This window comes from Gigantopelta aegis, chromosome 14 (genome assembly GCF_016097555.1).
Source record: "Gigantopelta aegis isolate Gae_Host chromosome 14, Gae_host_genome, whole genome shotgun sequence".
Taxonomy (NCBI): Eukaryota; Metazoa; Mollusca; class Gastropoda; order Neomphalida; family Peltospiridae; genus Gigantopelta; species Gigantopelta aegis.
The window spans coordinates 18,357,593-18,382,139 of NC_054712.1; the positions used below are offsets into that span (position 1 = coordinate 18,357,593).

The 24,547-nt window shown below is 40.6% G+C and overlaps 1 protein-coding gene across 1 annotated transcript in view; it reads left to right on the forward strand.

Annotated features, from left to right (window-relative positions):
* LOC121388527 (1-phosphatidylinositol 4,5-bisphosphate phosphodiesterase gamma-1-like) overlaps window positions 1-24,547 on the forward strand; it is a 72,650-nt gene that overhangs the window by 15,785 nt on the left and 32,318 nt on the right. The window contains exons 7-16 of the mRNA XM_041519895.1: window positions 1-27; window positions 1,639-1,737; window positions 4,130-4,245; window positions 8,416-8,501; window positions 11,041-11,164; window positions 13,434-13,519; window positions 14,795-14,877; window positions 15,522-15,555; window positions 22,279-22,331; window positions 23,486-23,596. The exon at window positions 1-27 is cut by the window's left edge and continues 22 nt beyond it. Of these exons, the coding sequence (XP_041375829.1) occupies window positions 1-27; window positions 1,639-1,737; window positions 4,130-4,245; window positions 8,416-8,501; window positions 11,041-11,164; window positions 13,434-13,519; window positions 14,795-14,877; window positions 15,522-15,555; window positions 22,279-22,331; window positions 23,486-23,596 (819 nt within the window). The remainder of the gene's footprint in view (window positions 28-1,638; window positions 1,738-4,129; window positions 4,246-8,415; window positions 8,502-11,040; window positions 11,165-13,433; window positions 13,520-14,794; window positions 14,878-15,521; window positions 15,556-22,278; window positions 22,332-23,485; window positions 23,597-24,547) is intronic.

Consider the following 24,547-nt stretch of genomic DNA (forward strand, 5'->3'; position numbering starts at 1 on the left):
GCAGATTTTTTAAAAACAGAACAAAAGGTAAATTAACGTCTGAGATGTACCCTTTGAAAACTAAATTAACATAGTATGGTTTTCTTTAATGTGTTATATTTATCAGCGACATCATAGAGCCCCGAGACATTTTCAGGATGGTGAATTACCGCTGTTTTTCGCGGCCTTATCTGTACAGAAGAGAACCTCTCTAAACCGGATATCTCTTAAAACCGGATGTTTTACTTGGTCCCGAGGGTGTCCGGTTTAGAGGAGTTTATATATATATATAATATAGTGTGTGTGTGTGTGTGTGTGTGTGTGTGTGTGTGTGTGTGTGTGTGTGTGTGTGTGTGTGTGTGTGTGTGTGATGTGATGTGATGTGACAGAATATGATGATATATAATGTGTGTGTGTGATATGACAAAAGATGGTGATACCAGCGTTCTGCTGCCAGAGCGTGCTGTTGACTCGAGAGGTTTTTACTTTGTGATCGCAAACTGTTATTTCTTCTTTCATAATTACTCATTGAAGCCTATCAATGAAATCTGTCACCTCTATCCCTAACAGAGAGCTATAAATGAGTTATGCTCAACTCAAAAATGAATGAATGGATGTTTAACAATAACTGTCCACTTTAGTGTGTGTGTGTGTGTGTGTGTGTGTGTGTGTGTGTGTGTGTGTGTGTGTGTGTGTGTGTGTGATGTGATGTGATGTGATGTGATGTGACAGAATATGATGATATATAATGTGTGTGTGTGATATGACAAAAGATGGTGATACCAGCGTTCTGCTGCCAGAGCGTGCTGTCGACTCGAGAGGTTTTTAGTTTGTGATCGCAAACTGTTATTTCTTCTTTCATAATTACTCGTTGAAACCTACAAATGAAATCTGTCACCTCTATCCCTATCAGAGAGCTATAAATGAGTTATGCTCAACTCAAAAATGAATGAATGGATGTTTAACAATAACTGTCCACTTTAGTGATTATTTTCTGTTATGACCGGCCTCGGTGGTGTCGTGGTTACGCCATCGAGCATAAGGCTGGTAGGTACAGGGTTCGTAGCCCGGTACCGGCTCTCACCAAGAGCGAGTTTTAACGAATGAATGGGTTGGTGTAAGACCAATACACACTCTTTTCTCTCACTAACCACAAACAACTAACAACTAACCCACTGTCCTGGACAGCCAGCCCAGATAGCTGAGGTGTGTGCCCAGGACAGCGTACTTGAACCCTAATTGTATATAAGCACGAAAATAAGTTGAAATGAAAATGTACTATTATGAAAGCCGATGATGTTTGTTTCCGAGAATACAGTGATACGGGCTTTAGTAAACTGATACACTAGATAGTAGATGAAGGAAGGAAATGTTTTATTTAACGATGCACTCAACACATTTTATTTACGGTTATATGGCGTCAGACATATGGTTAAGGGTCACACAGATATTGAGAGAGGAAACCCGCTGTCGCCACTTCATGGTCTACTCTTTTCGATTAGCAGCAAGGGATCTTTTATATGCACCATCCCACATTCTAATGTGGGGTTTTTTTCTGTATATTAAAATCCATTATTTTTTGTGTGTGAGACCCCCATTTTGCATGCCGCTGAACGTGAACGCCCTTCAAAGTGTACACACGACTGGTTTGTCTTACAGGACGAGCACGCCAGTGCAGACGACTGCAAGAAGATGATGAGGGATCTGGTCGACGATACGTATAGAGTGGCGAGTGGAATCAACATCACAGAAACTGAGGTCAGTGGCGTCCAGACACGTTTAAACAGACACATTTCAATATGTACAACAGACACATTTCAATATGTACAATAGATACATTTAAATATGTACAATAGACACATTTACATATGTACAATAGACACATTTAAATATGTACAATAGATACATTTAAATATGTACAATAGACACATTTACATATGTACAATAGACACATTTTAATATGTACAATAGACTCATTTCGATATATACATTAGGCAAATTGCAACATATACATTAGACACATTTCAATACGTACAATAGACACATTTCAATATGTACAATAGACACATTTTGATATGTACAGAAGACACATTTCGATATGTACAGTAGACACATTTCGATATGTACAGTAGACACATTTCAATTTCTACATTAGACACATTTAAATATGTACATTAGACACATTTCAATACGTACAATAGACACATTTATATGTACAATAGACACATCTCAATATGTGCATTAGACATATGTCAATATATACAATAGAAACATTTAAATATGTACAATAGACACATTTTAGTATGTACATTAGACACATTTAAATGTGTACAATAGACACATTTCGATATGTACATTAGACACATTTCAATATGTCAAAACATACACTTTTACATATTTAAAAACATACACATTTATATTTTTTTAATATTCACATTTAGGTATGTAACACCTACACGTTTAAATACATACATGTATATATATATAACACATACACATAGAAGTGTGTAAAACTTTCATATTTAAATATGTAAAAACAAAAACAGTTACATGTGTACATATGTGAAAACACACATTTAGATATGTAAAAACACATTAAAATAATTTATATAATACATTAAAATTGCAAAAACATACGCATTTAAATATACACATATACATTTTACATTCAATACATGCTACAATAATGAGGTAAAAATTATCAAATCTAAGTACCGATATACGCAATTCAGGCGCGTGTGCACGAATCTTAACAGATATAGGTCTAGACTAGGTCAAGACAAAAATGTATTGAGCAGGAAAGGGTTGCACACGTGCGCCTGCAATTACAGTTTACTGCAGTGTGCTAATTTAAATATGTAGAAACAACTTACTGACAAAAACAAAACAAGGGCAGGTTTTTTATTATTAAATATGTGGAGATAAGTAATGTTTTCCAGCAGTATTAACTTCTTTAGTGATTGCAACATTCAGATAACTACATACGTGAATCTTTGTGTACCTACCTGCCTCGGTGGCGTCGTGGCAGGCCTCAACACTCAACACATTTTATTACGGTTATATGGCGTCAGACATATGGTTAAGGACCACACAGATTTTGAGAGGAAACCCGCTGTCGCCACTACATGGGCTACTTTTCCAATTAGCCGCGAGGGATCTTTTATTTGCGCTTCCCACAGGTAGGATAGCACAAACCATGACCTTTGTTGAACCAGTTATGGATCACTGGTCAGTGCAAGTGGTTTACACCTACCCATTGAGCCTTGCGGAGCACTCTCTCAGGGTTTGGAGTCGGTACCTGGATTAAAAATCGCATGCCTCGACTGGGATCCGAACCCAGTACCTACCAGCCTGTAGACCGATGGCCTAACCACGACGCCACCGAGGCCGGTCCAGATTACAATGATGCATATTAAACACCATTGCAATAGTTTCCTCAGTTCATTTTGTGAGGTTATTTCAAGTTGTTTTTTTAATACTATTTTCTTAATATCAACTCATAGTTATACAAGGAGTTAAGGAATATATGGTTTTCACATATCACGAAATGTCTTAAAAATCGTTTTCGAAAATACGTGATGGCGTGGTATATTTATATAATACTGCTGTGAAACTGTACCTCACCAGGCGCGGATTTAATGGGGGGCCCAAGGGGCCCGGGCCCCCCCCCCCCCCTATTTTTGGGGTCAATTTTTATTTTTATTTTAACTATAGCATACACTAGAGTGGAATTACACAAAAATGCACTTATTTCAAAATTTCGCGGGGGAGCATGCCCTCGGGCCCCCCCCCCCCCTTTCTTAAAAATCCTGGATCCGCGCCTGCTCACAAAGCGATCTTCCAAAATAAGCAATGAACAAAACATAAATCGAGATTTTAAGAAAATAAGAAGACATTGTGTCACAACTATTTGACTTCACACACAGTCAGTTTTAGATATTACACGGCCATTGCATTTCAGATCCAATTATTTAAATTATACATGTCTTTTTTCAAATACAATAAGATGCTTTAGTAATCATCAAACTATCGTTGTGAGATAAATGGTATATAACGGCCACTCATGTATTATTATCTATTTATAACATAACAAAACTCTCAGATATAGATATTGTTTGTTCTATATTAATAATGTGCCTCTTAACTGTAGTTTCTGGATTATCTGTTTTCGTCGGACAACTCTGTGTGGGATCCTGCGCAGAACGAGATTAACCAGGACATGAACCAGCCTCTGTGTGATTACTGGATTGCGTCATCACACAACACGTAAGTAGTATCCAACGTCATAACGCAACATGCATGTCGTACCCTACTAAACAGCGTCATCACACAACATGTAAGTCGTGTCCTAAGTCATGACGCAACATGCATGTCGTACCCTAGCAAACAGCGTCATCACACAACACGTAAGTCGTATCCTAAGTCATGACGCAACATCCAAGTCATACACTGATAAATATATAGCGTCATCACTCAACACATAATGTCATAACACAGGACATAATGTTACAACACAACACGCCATATCCGAGGTCATGACGCTAGATGCATGTCGTATCCTACAAAACAGCATCATCACACAACGCATAGCGACATCACAAAACATGTAAGTCATACTCTAGTAAATAGGATCATCACTCAATATCATATCCATCACATAACATCATCATATAACACGTAAGTCATACCCTTCTAAACAGCATCATGACAAAACACGTAAGACCGTAAGACATACATTACGTAATAGTCATGACACAACGGGTACGTCATATACTACTACACAGCAGCATCAAAGAACACTTACGTCACACATGTACAAATACGTCTACCATAAAACACGTACTTAAATACACTAGTAAATAACGACATTACTCAACTCGTCAGTCACAACATATTACTAGTAAAAATGTTGTGACACATACGAACTAAAAACGTAATGACACAACAAGTAAAGCATATCCTAACGTTAATGATACCATGGCATTGGTAGCAATAAGTCGTCGTATAAATACTAATGATGTAGTGTGTTGTCTGTATACTGAGATTTATAGATTCCTTCACCTGTAACCGAATGATGTAGTGTGTTGTCTGTATGCTGAGGTTTAAAGATTCCTTCATCTGTAACCGAATGATGTAGTGTGTTGTCTGTATGTTGAGGTTTAAAAATTCCTTCACCTGTAACCGAATGATGTAGTGTGTTGCCTGTATGTTGAGGTTTAAAAATTCCTTCACCTGTAACCGAATGATGTAGTGTGTTGCCTGTATGTTGAGGTTTAAAGATCCCTTCAATTGTAACCGAATGATGTAGTGTGTTGTCTGTATGCTGAGGTTTAAAGATTCCTTCATCTGTAACCGAATGATGTAGTGTGTTGCCTGTATGTTGAGGTTTAAAGATTCCTTCATCTGTAACCGAATGATGTAGTGTGTTGTCTGTATGCTGAGGTTTAAAGTTTCCTTCATCTGTAACCGAATGATGTAGTGTGTTGTCTGTATGCTGAGATTTATAGATTCCTTCATCTGTAACCGAATGATGTAGTGTGTTGTCTGTATGCTGAGATTTATAGATTCCTTCACCTGTAACCGAATGATGTAGTGTGTTGTCTGTATGCTGAGGTTTAAAGATTCCTTCATCTGTAACCGAATGATGTAGTGTGTTGCCTGTATGTTGAGGTTTAAAGATTCCTTCATCTGTAACCGAATGATGTAGTGTGTTGTCTGTATGCTGAGATTTATAGATTCCTTCACCTGTAACCGAATGATGTAGTGTGTTGCCTGTATGTTGAGGTTTAAAGAGTCCTTCATCTGTAACCGAATGATGTAGTGTGTTGTCTGTATGCTGAGGTTTAAAGTTTCCTTCATCTGTAACCGAATGATGTAGTGTGTTGCCTGTATGTTGAGGTTTAAAGAGTCCTTCACCTTTAACCGTATGATGTAGTGTGTTGCCTGTATGTTAAGGTTTAAAGAGCCCTTCACTTGTAACCGGATGATGTAGTGTGTTGTCTGTATGCTAAGGTTTAAAGATTCCTTCATCTGAAACCGAATGTTGTAGTGTGTTGTCTGTATGTTAAGGTTTAAAGATTCCTTCATCTGTAACCGGATGATGTAGTGTGTTGTCTGTATGCTAAGGTTTAAAGATTCCTTAATCTGTAACCGGATGACGTAGTGTGTTGCCTGTATGCTAAGGTTAAAGATTCCTTCAGTGCGATGGCGAATAATTTTTACATGCTCATATACCACTAGAGTGTCGAGCATGTCCGTCCCGGGGCCTGTCTCTGGATAGCCAGGGGTTTGTCCCGGGACAGAAAAAAATTAAGCGGACAATTTTGAAATTTACACTCAAAAATTAAATAGTGGGCCTTTTAAGATTTTGATGCGCATCTCTAATTAATATACTGAACAAAATGGAATACATGACACATATTATTTGTCCTCTGATAACCTCACAACGATATGTATGTTCATTAATGCAGACATTTGTCGATGGGAGGGATGTGATAAAGAGCAAAACACAATATGTCATCACGATGTTTAATTGTGTAACATGTTATGGCTTGAAATGTTGAAGGGGGGTCCAAATCAACGTTCACATGATTTCAGATGAACGCATTATGCAGTGTCAGTATCGCGTGTGACTTCCCTGGGCTTGGAAAACTGCCCAACACCGTCTTCTCATGGATCTCAGCAATCGTGTGAAACACTGAACAGGAAGTCGCCTCCATTCAGCCACCAGCGCCTGTCGCAATGTCTGCAGTGTCTGAGGCGCGTTAACACGGTTTCTGACTCGTCTTCCGAGCTCATCCCAGACATGTTCAATTGGATTCATGTCGGGCGATTGGGCTGGCCAGGCCATGACTGGGATACCGGCATTTTGAAGAAAGTTCCGTGTTAATGTCGCTGTGTGGGGGATTTGCGTTATCATGTTGAAAGGTCAACCCAGGCCCATGGTTATTGATGAATGGCACCAGCACCGGCCTAAGCGTGTATGCTAAGGTTCAAAGAGGGCTGCTTCCTTGTTTCGAACATCTCGAAGTAGAGTGGTGTTATTTTAATCTCTAGGTGGCGAACTTATTAGTTTATTAGATAGATATCACAATAGCTATTATCTTCTTGCAAGACCCGAGTCAGACCCCCGATCTTATCGGGATAGGCGTGTTCGAAACAATAGAGGTATATGAACACGTTAAAAACCTAACCATAACCATAACCATAATCTTCTTGCAAGGAAGACAATTAAGCATTGTTTTATATATATATATATATATATATATATATATATATATATATATATATATATATATAATTTCCATCATCAGTTAACGTTTGTACGTTCAGTTATATAAAAACAATGGCGGGACACCCGAAGCACTTGAAAAAGGAAACACGTACAAGCCAAACGGTTATCGTGACAGTGTATCACCGTCCTGTTTAGGAAGTCATTTTCTAGAAGACCCCATGCAAGACTGTGTGTTGTTTCTAATTGCTTGATGGGTAATCATTTGAACGGTGACTATAGCGTACATATCCAAGTTGGACATCCAAGTTCTTTACTGCGTTAAGTTTTGCAACTTATCAGCATTATAACAATGAAATACAATATTATGTATAATAGTGTGGAACAATGGTGGAGAATGACGTACATAAATAAATAAATAAATACACATATACCGACAATCTATCTATATCTGTATATAAACAATTAGCAATATGGGTCACAAAAATATAGATATATTAAGTTGTTTATAGTAATAGCATATCCCTCATTTTGTTCGCCTGTAGTAAGTATTTGCCAAGGTTATTTATATACTTATTGTTTGTAGTTGACAAGAGCTGTATTACTTTAAAAGCACTGGAGTTCTTGGGGTAGTATTTCTTAATAAATCTATTTCTTAACGTTTCGTATCGTGGACACTGAAGAATAAAATTAATATTACATAATGTACATACTCTTTGTGTTCTCTCGATATTTTTGTTCCTACCAGCTTCAATATTTAGCCTATGTGAAAAAATTCTCATTTTCGTTATTTCATTTTATATTACGTGAATCAATTGGCTTAGTCAGATATGTTTGTAATTGATATTCCTTTATTAAGTGTCTATATAGTAATCCTTTTGGCGACGCTGTAGAACCATATATATTATTATCCTTTCTAGAGATATATCGTCTAGAAAACCCCATTTTAGACTCTATGGTATGTTGTTTCTAATTGCTTGGTGGGTAATCAATTGAACGGTGACTTCAGCGTAGAACCATATGCATTATTTTCCTTTCCGGAGATATACTGTGTAGAAAATACCATGTAAGACTGGGGTTTATTTTCTAGGTATTTGACAGACAATCAGTTGAACGTTGACTCCAGAGTATACGTATGATTTTCCTTTTTTTCTAGAGATATACTGTCTGGAAAATACTCTGTAAGACTGTGTGCTTTTTTCTAGGTATTTGACAGGCAATCAGTTGAACAGCGACTCCAGTGTAGAACCATACGCCAGAGCGCTGAGGACGGGGTGCCGCTGTGTAGAGTGTGAGTTTATATAGTCATAAGCGTACGAGACGGGGGGGGGGGGGGGGGGGGGGAGAGAGAGGGGACGGGGACAACTTTCCCCTAGTACTGGAACAAAATATCAAATTCGGGCAAAAATGATACAGATATTCGTGCAAAATTTACTAACCTGAGACCTTTTTACCATGTATTTCCATCATTCTACCCACACAATTAGTTGTAATCCATGTAAAAATATTTAGTGATTCGTTTGTAACCCTATATACCTGTTTGGCAATAATGCTAATATGAATAAATGTTGTTATCCAGATTCGGGCATTTTCGTTTAATTCGGGCAAAAACCAGACAGCCTCCGTTGGGCCATGCGTATAGTCACAACAATAACTGAACACGTCCCTTATAGTTATACAGTGATACACTGCGCTGTTCAACAACGATTACGTAACTCTCGAAGTGGGTGACGTTATAGAGAGGGAGGGGTTATTTGCCAAGAGTTGGATAATAACATTTGTTTTTCATTTCAACTTATTTTCGTGCTTATGTCCAATTAAGGTTCAAGCACGCAGTCCTGGGCACACACATCAACTATCTGGGCTGTCTGTCTAGGACAGTGGGTGAGATGTTAGTGGTTAGTGATAGTGAGAGAGAAGAGGATGTAGTGGCTTTACACCTACCCATTGAGTCGTTAAAACTCGCTCTGGGTGGGAGCCGGTACCGGGCTGCGAACCCTGTACCTGTCAGCCTTATGCCCGATGGCTTAACCACGACATCACCGAGGCCGGTGTATTGTGTGTAACATAGACAGGCTTAACCATTCAGTAACCGATAACTCTTGGTACCGAATAGATAAGTAATTTAGGAGTTGTCTTATTCCAGTGACAAAACGTTGTCGTTATCCAACTCTTGGCAAATACCCCCTCCCCTCCCTATAATGAGAGTGTTCTTCTTTGCTAGACTCGAACCGTGCCCGAGTACTCGTGGGCCCCTAGTCTGAACAGTGATTTAATATAACGTTAGCATAATTTCCGTTCTTGTTCCAGATACATGTCAAAGACATGTCATCATATATACATTATGTAAATTAATCATTACTTTCATTCCTTATATGAAGCTATTCGTCCAGTGAACATTATTCAATATATAAAGCTATTTCATGATATCGGCGAACTATTGAGGATTTCATGTATTAAAGCCCACGCGAAATGAAGCCCATGGGCTTAAAAAACGGGATATTTTACCGTATTTAAGCCTTAAATTGTGATATTTTCAAATAGAAAAATCGCATGTGTTAACTCAAAAAAAAAGAGAGAAAAAAAAAGAAAAAAAACAGAAAAATGAAATGACATCATAAAATGGAAGAAACTTAAAACAACAGATTTTAAAAGATGCATTGTTATATTTCATTATCTTTATATTTTTATTGCGATAAAGAAAACAGAAACTACAAATTCATTGATATCATACATAGTTTGTGCATAATTAATATAAAAAAAACTTGTACTGTGTTGGCAGTAGCTTTTCGAAGAATCCTTTAGCTAAGAACAGACATTACCCATGAAATAAATGTCACGTGTCCATTAAAGAGGGCGGGACGTAGCCCAGTGGTAAAGCCATCGCTTGATGCGCGGTCGGTTTGGGATCGATCCCCGTCGGTGGGCCTATTAGGCTATTTTTCGTTCCAGCCAGTGCACCACGACTGGTATAACAAAGGCTGTGGTATGTGCTATCCTGTCTGTGGGATGGTGCATATAAAAGATCCCTTGCTATTAATGGAAAAATGTTGCGGGTGTCCTCTCTAAGACTATATGACAAAATTACCAACTGTTTGACATCCAGTAGCCTATGATTACTAAATCAATGCAGTCTAATGGTGTCGTTAAACAAAACCAACTTTATATAAGAATTGTTTTTCATTTTTTAGGAATTTATCGATGTATAAAAGTCACAAATGGTATAAAATCGCGTAGCGTAGCGAAGCGATTTTATACTACATTTGTGACTTTTATACATCGATAAATTCCTAAAAAATGAGAAACAATTCTTATAATTACAAACAGTACAAGAAGTGTACCTTAAAACACTCAAAAATAATTTCTTTCGTTCTTACCGTCAGCCATGTTCTGTAAATAAGCGTAGGAATACATGTATACATACTATTGGATGTTTTGGGGTTTTTTTTTAACAGAATAAAAACAAATAAAAAATATATTGTAATTTTTTTTATTTTATAACATGAATATCTCATCCAGTTTCCCTTATTTTTTTAATCGAGAAAACAGGTCATTTCTTTGTTCTATTTTTAAAACGATCACCGAACTGGGTCATTGGGCTTCTCGCCCATCCAGCTAAAAATAGTTCCAATCGATCTTGGTCTTCCGTGATGACGTATTTTTATGAGGTTTATGGAAGGATAACGCTTGGTTTTTTAGTGACGTCAGCCAATCAGAATACAGTAAATGGTATAAATTCGGAAAGTTTGTAATTAGATATATATATAAACCCTAACAACTAGGCTTAGTACCTTTTACAATCAAACCGCTTGACTCTTATCTTCTTTTAGTGGATTGTTGGGACGGCCCAGACGGCATTCCAGAAATAAAACATGGAAAACGAACTTTGACCTCCAGTATCAAAGTCATTGACGTCTTGAAAATAATCAAAGACAACGCATGGATAGCCTCGGAGTGAGTGATTAAATTCGATCAGTAACAGTGTTAAGTGCCACCTATTATTTACATGTGATTTTTAGTCTCTCATAACTCCATAAAGAGTGGCCTTTATATTGTTTATTAAGAATGTTTCTCATATGTTTTACTGTGTATATATTGGGTGAGACTTTAATATAATATCTGTCTGTCTGTCTGTCTGTCTGTGTGTGTCTGCCTGTCTGTTTATAAAATAAAGTATGAAAAAATAAACCCGCAGCGCCGTATGGGCCATTTTCAGTGGTGAACAATGTCTGCTCATGGAGTTTGAAATCTATGTTTCTTAATTAGTTTAAAATGTTTATTTAATTATTATTTTATTGATTTGTGTGTACTAGTTGGAGATCCGTTTTATATGTATATAAGTGTATATAGGTGAGTATTGCTGTTATATTTATATATCGACCGGCGTTTTCACAAATTACACATAAATAGAACACTTCTGTTGTTTCCAAAATACGTTTCTTTTTCTTTTTACACTAAGTCGGACTTTTTTATTTTATTTTATAAAAAACGCTTAACGGTTTTATATGTAGTAGGTATTGGAGCTAGCGAAAGTCGGTGCACAATTGCTTTCAATGTGGTGCTGCTATTAATCTATTTAGTGTTAGCCGTTTACATTTCCGTGTTTACTTTTACTACTAGTAAAGAACTAAAGAATGTAATAGTAATTCATCTATAGGTAATCTTTTGTTTTCACTCCTTTGGATAAAAACGTCTGTTGTGTTTTGTACATGTAATAAATAATAAATAATATATATTATCATTGTACACCTTGGATATTTTGACAACAAATAGACTCACATGTTGTCACGCTCGAACTATCAGCTGTCACCGAAAACATCGAAAGTGTGCAATAATCATTGTAAGTTTATATGGTAACTTACATAATTGCCAAACAATTAAAGGGACATTCCTGAGTTTGCTGCACTTTTTAAGATGTTATCGACTAACAAAGATTTTTTAACGATTGTAATTACATACCAAATATATTTTTCTGCATAAAATATTAGTGGCTGTATATTAAGTGTTTCTGATCGTTCTAATATTTGTTAAATTTAATTTTATTTCCAAAATTATTTCAAAACAAAATCCAGTTTGGCCTTCTTACAAATATTAAGACGACCAGAAACACATTGAATATACAGACACTGATATTCTAAACAAGAAAATATATTTAATATGTAAATTTAATCGTAGAAGTATTTTATTTGTCGGAAACATCTTACAATGCAACAAACTCAGGAATGTCCCTTTAAATTGGGATGGAGTTGCAGATTTGTGTTTACCACTTTAATTCTTCAAAATCAAACACGCTTTTAACAAGTCGTTTCCACGTATGTTTCGATGGAAATGTTGACGTCTTATAGAAATCAATCAGATGATTTAAAAGTTGGTATTTACACATAATCTTATATATGTCTGTTATGAAACCTAAAGGTGTTTTAAAACAGAACAGCCTACTTGTTGTAACTTTGTGTACCACGGTCCAAGTTGGGGTTCGTAGAAGATGACCCAGAAAATATAACTTGTGTATGTCTATTATTGCTTCAACAGAGGAGATACCAATCAATCCCAGGCAGATTCGAGTTCGTTTGGGCAAGCCATGAATATTCTTTATAGAGAACCTAAAGGCACGTTCTAATGTTAACAGTTCATTCCTTGAAATATCGTTCCATAATTCGCATCCATATAGAGATTTTAATGTCAATAACACGATTAACGTCCTTACACGAAGGAGCGGAACGTAGCCCAGTGGTATTTTCGCGCTCGCTTGATGCGTGGTCGGTTTGGGATCGATCCCCGTCGATGGGCCCATTGGGCTATTTCTCGTTCCAGCCAGTGCACCACGACTGGTATATCAAAGGCCGTGGTATGTGCTATCCCGTCTGTGGGATGGTGCATATAAAAGATCCCTTGCTGCTAATCGAAAATAGTAGCCCATGAAGGGGCGACAGCGGGTTTCCTTTCTCAATATCTGTGTGGTCCTTAATCATATGTCCGACGCTATATAACCGAAAATAAAATGTGTTGAGTTTGTCGTTAAATAAAACATTTCCTTCCTTCCTTCTTTGCACAATGGATATGTTTTTTTGTTGTAATCACTATCTCCTGTTAGTGGTGATGTGATCTGTTATTTCTTTCCATCAGTAGATATATATCCATACATTTTACTTACAACTTACTTTTCTTTCAGAAATAATTTAAAACTGAAGACCATTGAAATGATGTTTTTTTTCGTTGGTAGCTATCCCATTATTTTGTCGCTAGAAAACCACCTGTGTCTGGAACAACAGAGATATCTGGCCAAGGCCTTGCGAGACACGTTTGGAGGTGAGTTTGTGGTTTTCTTCTTATTGTTTGCTTTTGATTACGTATTCCTTGACGCCAGTAGGACAGGGAAGTGCCTCAGATGAAGTTGTCTTATAATGCACTACCAATAGTTTACAGAAGAAGGCTGCAAGGCCGCCAATAGTTTACAGAAGAAGGCTGCAAGGCCGCTAGTAGTTTACAGAAGAAGGCTGCAAGGCCGCCAATAGTTTACAGAAGAAGGCTGCAAGGCCGCCAATAGTTTACAGAAGAAGGCTGCAAGGCCGATAATATATTACTGGTACGCGCATACGTGTGTACGTACCTACCTATGTACCTACCCACGTACTTAATACGTACCTACCCACCTACCTACATACATATACACACACCAGCACACACACACACACACACACACACACACACACACACACACACACACACACACACACACACACACACACACACACACACACACACACACACACACACACACACTGACCTTCTACTATAGACACAGTAACTTAATACTAAAATCCGCCTCGGTGGTGTCTTGGTTAAGCCATCGAACATACGTTTGTTAGATATTGGGTTCGCAGCCCGGTACCGGCTCCCACCCAGAGCGAGTTTTAACGACTCGGTGGGTAGGTGTAAGACCACTACACCGACTTCTCTCTCACTAACCACTAACCCACTGTCCTGGACCGACAGCCCACATAGTTGAGGGGTGTGTGTCCAGGACAGCATACTTGAATCTTAATTTGATATAAGCACGAAAATAAGTTGAAATGAAATTACTAATACTAAAGCAAAAACAAACAGCAACGTCCAGTAACTGTTACGGTTCAAGCATACAACAAATCTATCTGGACTGTCTGTCCAGGCCATGACGTTAATGGTTAGTTGTTAGTAGTTGAGAACGAGAAGTCAGTAAATGTGTAATTATAAAAATACGCATGGAGTGTGCTGTTGTTGTTTTTTGTCCCCCCCCCCCCCCCCCCCTCCCCTCTGTTTTCCTTTTTGGCGGACCGTTAAAAATTGCACCTAATTTCCTTCACAAAAACTGCGCACCCTTTCTCTTTGGCTTAATCCTACGGGACTTTCCAAATTCCATAGCACCATACCACCCTCCGCCTGTTACCGGCCCCGGTCGGACTGCTGGTGCTCGCTTGCACCTGCCAGTGCAGGCGATCCCCTCTCCAATTCACCCACCCCTTTCCTGTCCTGGATTGAGGAGCCGGCTTGCTCCGAATGTGCACATTAAACACTCTGACCTGACCTGAACTGTGCTTGTTTCAGATGACCTATTGACGGAATGTTTGGAATCGAATGAAAAACAATTACCAGCCCCAGAGAGACTGAGAAGGAAAATACTGATCAAGGTATACCACAGGTGTTAACAGTGAAATACATGTACATAATCATGGGGTGGGGTGTGGTTAAAAGGAAATATCAAAATGTGAAAAAAAAGACTTGCAGAAGAAAAAAGTGCATTTGATCATGAAAAGTAAAACTACCCGCCGTTTTCAGCCTTTTGTCGATTCTCAAGAGTGTAGCATGTTTTACATTACATTTTCTATCGTGCACTATTTTAAAACTGTATGTATTTAAATAAAATCAGTAAATAAAGGTTGTTTGGTTTTGTGCAAATTACTAATTGTGCACATTCTGTGCAAAGTATATATATATATATATATATATATATATATATATATATATATATATATATATATATATATATATATATATATATATATATATATATATATATATAACAAAAGCAGTCTACAACTGATTGAATATATTGCTCAACATAATATAAAAATGCAAAATTATATCTGTGAATAATGTATGTATTCATGGAGATACCTGTTATTGTTGTGCTCCAAATGTTGTCTTCATAACTGCACATTCAACTAAAGTTAATCCTTTTTTTCTGGTGGAATTGTATTGCTATTGTTTGTTGAAGACCCCCTCCCCTCACATAGTTTAAAAACACCCTTAAATTATACATATTTGTTTTCAGGATAAAAAGTTGCAGGGTAACAATGACGGTCAAAGTAAGTAGTCATAATTAGTTTTTCTTACATATAGCTTTTTAATTACAAGTCTTGACTGCAGCCATAACGTTTAGTTTTATTGTGTGCATACGATACTTGAGGGCGAGACGTAGCCCAGTGGTAAAGAACTCGCTTGATGCGCGGTCGGTGTGGGATCGACCCCCGTCGGTGGGCCCATTGGGTTTATTTCTCGATCCAACCTGTGCACCACGACTGTTATATCAAAGGATGTGGTATGTGCTGTCCTGTTTGTGGGATGGTGCATATAAAAAATCTCTTGCTACTAATGGAAACATGTAGCAGGGTTTCTATCTAAGACTATAGGTTTATGCAAAAGTTACCACGTTTTACATCCAATATCCGATGATTAATAAATCAAAGTGTTATAGTGGTGTCTGTTTTCTAGAGGAATAAATTGTGTGAAAAATAATACATCATTGACAGCACGCGTGGCTGCTTTTTAAGGCAGCAAAGTTGCGTGGTAATCAACTTACACATACAAAAAATAAAAAATAAAAATCAATATAGGTTGACCATTAACCCTTAAGACAGAGCACTCCTCATTTTCCGGTCATGTAAACATGAACAATCGTTATCATTTAATAATAAAATAACACAAAACTACTGGGTTATTTAAATATTTTATCGCGGTCTTCTGTTTCATTGCTGGACCAATTTAATTCTCTGTAAACCTGAACGAAAAAAACATTAACATTTTCACAATCGCATCTCGAGCCAATACTTGAATCAAAGGAATGTTTTGTCAGTATCATGACTGTTCGAACAAGTCACTGTCTGAGAGTTTCACGATCAAGAGGACTGCCACTTCCCAGAACCATACATCACTCCAACCGCGCCTGTGGGAGGACTGTCACTTTCCAAACCATACACCACTCCAACCTCGCCTCTGAGAGGACCGTCACTTTCCAAACCATACACCACTCCAACCTCGCCTGTGGGAGGACTGTCACTTTCCAAACCATACACCACTCCAACCTCGCCTGTGGGAGGACTGTCACGTTCCAAACCATACACCACTCCAACCTCGCCTGTCGGAGGACTGTCACTTTCCAAACCATACACCACTCCAACCTCGCCTGTGGGAGGACTGTCACTTTCCAAACCATACACCACTCCAACCTCGACTGTGAGAGGACTGCCCCTTTCCAAACCATACATCACTCCAACCTCGCCTGTGAGAGGATTGCCCTTTTCGAAACCAAACACCACTCCAACCTCGCCTGTGAGAGGACTGTCCCTTTCCAAACCATACACCACTCCAACCTCGCCTGTTAGAGGACTGCCCCTTTCCAAACCATACACCACTCCAACCTCGCCTGTGGGAGGACTGCCACTTTCCAAACCATACACCACTCCAACCTCGCCTGTTAGAGGACTGCCACTTTCCAAACCATACACCACTCCGACCTCGCCTGTTAGAGGACTGCCACTTTCCAAACCATACACCACTCCAACCTCGCCTGATAGAGGACTCACTTTCCAAAACATACATCACCTCCAACCGCGCCTGTGGGAGGACTGCCACTTTCCAAACCATACATCACTCCAACCTCGCCTGTTAGAGGACTGCCACTTTCCAAACCATACACCACTCCAACCTCGCCTGTTAGAGGACTGCCACTTTCCAAACCATACACCACTCCAACCTCGCCTGTTAGAGGACTGCCACTTTCCAAACCATACACCACTCCAACCTCGCCTGTTAGAGGACTGCCACTTTCCAAACCATACATCACTCCAACCTCGCCTGTTAGAGGACTGCCACTTTCCAAACCATACACCACTCCGTCCTCGCTTGTTAGAGGACTGCCACTTTCTAAACCATATACCACTCCAACCTCGCCTGATAGAGGACTGTCACTTTCGAAACCATGCATCACCTCCAACCGCGCCTGTGGGAGGACTGCCACTTTCCAAATAATACATCACTCCAACCTCGCCTGTTAGAGGACTGCCACTTTCCAAACCATACACCACTCCAACCTCGCCTGTTAGAGGACTGCCCCTTTCCAAACCATACATCACTCCAACCTCGCCTGTTAGAGGACTGCCCCTTTCCAAACCATACGTCACTCCAACCTCGCCTGTTAGAGGACTGTCCTTTTCCAAACCATACATCACTCCAACCGCCTGTTAGAGGACTGCCACTCGCCTGTTAGAGGACTGCCACTTTCCAAACCATACATCACTCCAACCTCGCCTGTTAGAGGACTGCCACTTTCCAAACCATACACCACTCCGACCTCGCCTGTTAGAGGACTGCCACTTTCCAAACCATACACCACTCCAACCTCGCCTGTTAGAGGACTGCCCCTTTCCAAACCATACATCACTCCAACCTCGCCTGTTAGAGGACTGCCACTTTCCAAACCTCCAAACCATACATCACTCCAACCTCGCCTGTGGGAGGACTGCCACTTTCCAAACCATACACCACTCCAACCTCGCCTGTTAGAGGACTGCCACTTTCCAAACCATACACCACTCCAACCTCGCCTGTTAGAGGACTGCCACTTTCCAAACCATACACCACTCCAACCTCGCCTGATAGAGGACTCACTTTCCAAAACATACATCACCTCCAACCGCGCCTGTGGGAGGACTGCCACTTTCCAAACCATACATCACTCCAACCTCGCCTGTTAGAGGACTGCCACTTTCCAAACCATACACCACTCCAACCTCGCCTGTTAGAGGACTGCCCCTTTCCAAACCATACATCACTCCAACCTCGCCTGTTAGAGGACTGCCCCTTTCCAAACGATACACCACTCCAACCTCGCCTGTGGGAAGATTGCCACTTTCCAAACCATACATCACTCCAACCTCGCCTGTTAGAGGACTGCCACTTTCCAAACCATACACCACTCCGACCTCGCTTGTTAGAGGACTGCCACTTTCTAAACCATATACCACTCCAACCTCGCCTGATAGAGGACTGTCACTTTCCAAACCATACATCACTCCAACCTCGCCTGTTAGAGGACTGCCACTTTCCAAACCATACATCACTCCAACCTCGCCTGTTAGAGGACTGCCACTTTCCAAACCATACATCACTCCAACCTCGCCTGTTAGAGGACTGCCACTTTCCAAACCATACATCACTCCAACCTCGCCTGTTAGAGGACTGCCACTTTCCAAACCATACACCACTCCAACCTCGCCTGTTAGAGGACTGCCACTTTCTAAACCATACACCACTCCAACCTCGCCTGTTAGAGGACTGCCACTTTCCAAACCATACATCACCTCCAACCGCGCCTGTGGGAGGACTGCCACTTTCCAAACCATACATCACTCCAACCTCGCCTGTTAGAGGACTGCCACTTTCCAAACCATACACCACTCCAACCTCGCCTGTTAGAGGACTGCCCCTTTCCAAACCATACATCACTCCAACCTCGCCTGTTAGAGGACTGCCCCTTTCCAAACCATACGTCACTCCAACCTCGCCTGTTAGAGGACTGTCCTTTTCCAAACCATACATCACTCCGACCTCGCCTGTTAGAGGACTGCCACTTTCCAAACCATACACCACTCCGACCTCGCCTGTTAGAGGACTGCCACTTTCCAAACCATACACCACTCCAACCTCGCCTGATAGAGGACTCACTTTCCAAAACATACATCACCTCCAACCGCGCCTGTGGGAGGACTGCCACTTTCCAAACCATACATCACTCCAACCTCGCCTGTTAGAGGACTGCCACTTTCCAAACCATACACCACTCCAACCTCGCCTGTTAGAGGACTGCCCCTTTCCAAACCATACATCACTCCAACCTCGCCTGTTAGAGGACTGCCCCTTTCCAAACGATACACCACTCCAACCTCGCCTGTGGGAAGATTGCCACTTTCCAAACCATACATCACTCCAACCTCGCCTGTTAGAGGACTGCCACTTTCCAAACCATACACCACTCCGTCCTCGCTTGTTAGAGGACTGCCACTTTCTAAACCATATACCACTCCAACCTCGCCTGATAGAGGACTGTCACTTTCCAAACCATGCATCACCTCCAACCGCGCCTGTGGGAGGACTGCCACTTTCCAAACCATACATCACTCCAACCTCGCCTGTTAGAGGACTGCCACTTTCCAAACCATACACTACTCCGTCCTCGCTTGTTAGAGGACTGCCACTTTCTAAACCATATACCACTCCAACCTCGCCTGATAGAGGACTGTCACTTTCGAAACCATGCATCACCTCCAACCGCTCCTGTGGGAGGACCGCCACTTTCCAAATAATACATCACTCCAACCTCGCCTGTTAGAGGACTGCCACTTTCCAAACCATACACCACTCCAACCTCGCCTGTTAGAGGACTGCCCCTTTCCAAACCATACATCACTCCAACCTCGCCTGTTAGAGGACTGCCCCTTTCCAAACCATACATCACTCCAACCTCGCCTGTGGGAAGATTGCCACTTTCCAAACCATACATCACTCCAACCTCGCCTGTTAGAGGACTGCCACTTTCCAAACCATACACCACTCCGTCCTCGCTTGTTAGAGGACTGCCACTTTCTAAACCATATACCACTCCAACCTCGCCTGATAGAGGACTGTCACTTTCCAAACCATGCATCACCTCCAACCGCGCCTGTGGGAGGACTGCCACTTTCCAAACCATACATCACTCCAACCTCGCCTGTTAGAGGACTGCCACTTTCCAAACCATACATCACTCCAACCTCGCCTGTTAGAGGACTGCCCCTTTCCAAACCATACATCACTCCAACCTCGCCTGTTAGAGGACTGCCCCTTTCCAAACCATACATCACCCCAACCTCGCCTGTTAGAGGACTGCCCCTTTCTAAACCATACATCACTCCAACCTCGCCTGTTAGAGGACTGCCACTTTCCAAACCATACACCACTCCAACCTCGCCTGTCGGAGGACTGTCACTTTCCAAACCATACACAACTCCAACCTCGCATGTGGGAGGACTGTCAATTTCCAAACCATACACCACTCCAACCTCGCCTGTTAGAGGACTGTCACTTTCCAAACCATACATCACTCCAACCTCGCCTGTGGGGGGCCTGCCACTTTCCAAACCATACACCACTCCGACCTCGCCTGTTAGAGGACTGCCACTTTCCAAACCATACACCACTCCCACCTCGCCTGTTAGAGGACTGCCACTTTCCAAACCATACACCACTCCGACCTCGCCTGTTAGAGGCCTGCCACTTTCCAAACCATACATCACTCCGACCTCGCCTGTTAGAGGACTGCCACTTTCCAAACCATACACCACTCCGACCTCGCCTGTTAGAGGACTGCCACTTTCCAAACCATACACCACTCCGACCTCGCCTGTTAGAGGACTGCCACTTTCCAAACCATACACCACTCCAACCTCGCCTGATAGAGGACTCACTTTCCAAAACATACATCACCTCCAACCGCGCCTGTGGGAGGACTGCCACTTTCCAAACCATACATCACTCCAACCTCGCCTGTTAGAGGACTGCCACTTTCCAAACCATACACCACTCCAACCTCGCCTGTTAGAGGACTGCCCCTTTCCAAACCATACATCACTCCAACCTCGCCTGTTAGAGGACTGCCCCTTTCCAAACCATACGTCACTCCAACCTCGCCTGTTAGAGGACTGTCCCTTTCCAAACCATACATCACTCCAACCTCGCCTGTTAGAGGACTGCCCCTTTCCAAACCATACATCACTCCAACCTCGCCTGTGAGAGGATTGCCACTCCCGAGACTAGATAGATTAACCAGGCTGCACATGGCAGAGCGCAGTGGACATTTAACAGTTGTGTGTATCATCCTGTTGCTGACCGTAATTAATTTCTACACTCTGCAAAATTAATCATGGATCAGTAGACGTTTAGATCGGATTTTGCTGGTGTTATAGTGAGCAAGTTTTATTGACAGATGATTTCTAAATGTTGTTTGATGAGTAAATTGTAACCAAAGTTTGTTTGTTTAAAAAACGTTTGTGTAAATACACCACTATAGCACATTGATTTATTAATCATCAGCTATTGGGTGTCAAACATATGGTCATTTTGACAGTCATGGAGAGGAAACCCGCTACATTTTTTTTCTCATTAGTAGCAAGATATATTTTATATGCGCCATCCCACAGACAAGATAGCACATACCACGGACTTTGATATACCAGTCGTGATGCACTGGCTGCAATGAGAAATAGCCCAATGGGACCACCGACGGGGAAAATTGTGACCAGTGATGCACATACAAATCATGTACATGGTGTGGGTTTCGTGTTTTCTACCAAATATAAAGAAAGATGCCGAAAACATTTACTGGCCCTTATTTAACTTTGTTGAGTATATAGGGGCGAGACGTTGCCCAGTGGTAAAGCGCTCGCTTGATGTGTGGTCTGTTTAGGATCGATCCCCGTCTGTGGCCCCATTGGGCTATTTCTTGTTCCTATCAGTGCTCCACAACTGATGTAACAAAGGCCGTGTTATGTACTATCCTATCTGGGGGATGGTGCATATAAAAGATCCCTTGCTGCTAATCGGAAAAGAGTAGTCCATAAAGTAGCGACAGCGGGTTTTCTCTCTATATATCTGTGTGGTCCTTAACCATATGTCTGACGCCACATAACCGTACATAAAATGTGTTGAGTGCGTCGTTAACTAAAACATTTCCGTAATTGTTACATGTATAATAATCCTTTGTTGGAATATTGCAGGCGGTGCAATCATAAAAAGTGGAATTATGTACGTGATGGAGTCAGCCAATAAGGTATGTTTTATTTAGTGTGGTAGATCTAGAGCATGGTTTCATCTCTGGCAATCGGAGTATTAACATACAGTTCTTTCGGGGCGGGGCGTAAAGCACTCGCATGATGCACAGTCGGCTGGGATCAATTCCTGTCGATGGGCTCATTGGGCTATCTCTCATTCCAGGCAGTTCACCACGACTGGTATGTCAAAGGCCGTGGTATGTGCTATCCTGTCCGTGGGATGGTGCATATTAAAGATCCCTTGCTGCTAATGAAAAAACGTAGCAGGTTTCCTCTCTAAGACTATATGTCAAAATTACCAAATGTTTGACATCCAACAGCCGATGATTAATATATCAATGTGCTCTAGTGGTGTCATTAAACAAACCAAATTTTCATTTATGGCAATCGGAGTATTAACATACAGTTACTTGGACATTTTTACAATGGTAATTTAACAATTGTGGAAGTCGTGCTCTCTCACAGTAAACTTTTACCAATCTGACAATTGATATGAAATGTGGTGTTCGTCATGAACATGTCAAATTTCAACAAAATATTCCAGAGGAACTTAGACGACCATGGTTTCGAATCCCAACTCGAACTGCATCTTCATACTAAGGGCTGACAACCAGAAAAGGTTATGCAAACTTACTTTTTGTGAAAATGAGAGTAGTCTCCCTTATTTCGCTTTGTTTTGATTTACAAATGAGAGTAATCTCCCTTATTTCGCTTTGTTTTGATTTACAAATGAGAGTAGTCTCCCTTATTTCGCTTTGTTTTGATTTGCAAATGAGAGTAGTCCCTTATTTCGCTTTTGCTTTCATTCAAAATGCTTTCTTACTAAATTTTCCAGAATTCTTTAAACGTTAAAACTTATTTTGGACTTAAGACAAAGCCAGTTATGAACGTGTCAGAATTACCAAATGTTTGACATCCAACAATCGATATTTAATTAATTAAACAGTGTGCTGCAGTTATGCCGTTAAACCAAATCAAATTTCAGCTTTAAAAAACCCACCAACAACAAAAAACCCAAAACAAACCCCACACATTTCTACTTTTCACGAATCACCAATATAAAGTGTACCGTTTTGCTTGTGTACTCTGCAATAAGAAGGATACATGCCGGGACACACGAGACGACTTTACTGCTGTGGTTTTCCTGTTTCAGTCGGCGTCAGTGTGGACACCGTACACGTTTGTGTTGACCGAGTCCGAGCTGCTCTACACACTGCAGGAGGCCCACGAGGAAATGGAAGAAGACGAGCCCGTGGAATATGAAGTGTGTTCTACTAATCAGTGATATATATATATATATTTTTAAACTATACACACGCATCATGTTAGCCCCAGTACTTTGACTGTAAGAGAGCTAGACGGACATTTGGACGGTTATTAGGGATAAAACTGTCGATATGATGTATTGATGTATGTATTGATATATGTATGTATGTGTATGTATGTATGTATGTATTGATGTATGAATATCTATATACTGTATGTATGTCGAAGTTGACTGTTACATACATATTTACGCACTGGCGCAGGGGATAATTAAATCCTTTCTGGCTGGGACTCGAACCTGTGGCACCGAATCGCCCGTAAATTGCAGACTAGCCACGATGCGTTCAGAGCTATCGAGGCATCCTGAAAAAGCATGCTCTTTAGCTCAACCACATGCATGGGGCCTACAATCTCCGCAGTCGATCCCGCTTACGTGCATGAAACAGTGGGCAGACCTGGCACTGGCTGGTATGTGCTGTATGTATGTCGAGGTTGACTGTCACATACATAGATATTAACGCACTGGCGCAGGGGATAATTAAATCCTTATTGATGTATGTATGTATGTAAAACATTGTATGTATATATGTATGTATGCATGTATTTTATCGAATTTAATACAGTAGATTTTTTGTTTATGTATGTATGTAAAACATTGTATGTATGTATGTATGTATGTATGCATGTATTTTATCAAATTTAATACAGTAGAATGTTTGGGGTTTTTTTTGGTTTTTCATTGTTATTTTGTATTTTTAGTAAAAGGAGGTGGAATATATTTGTTATGGCACTTTACTATATAAGACTTTGGCAATATATTGACGATGGCCTTCTGTTTAAAGATGCAGACACTAGTTTCAGCCCGTGAAAATGGACAGTGTTTTGTTAATTTACAAACAATTGGATAAGGATATAACCGAAAGAAACTAATGTCTGTGGTGTTTAAACC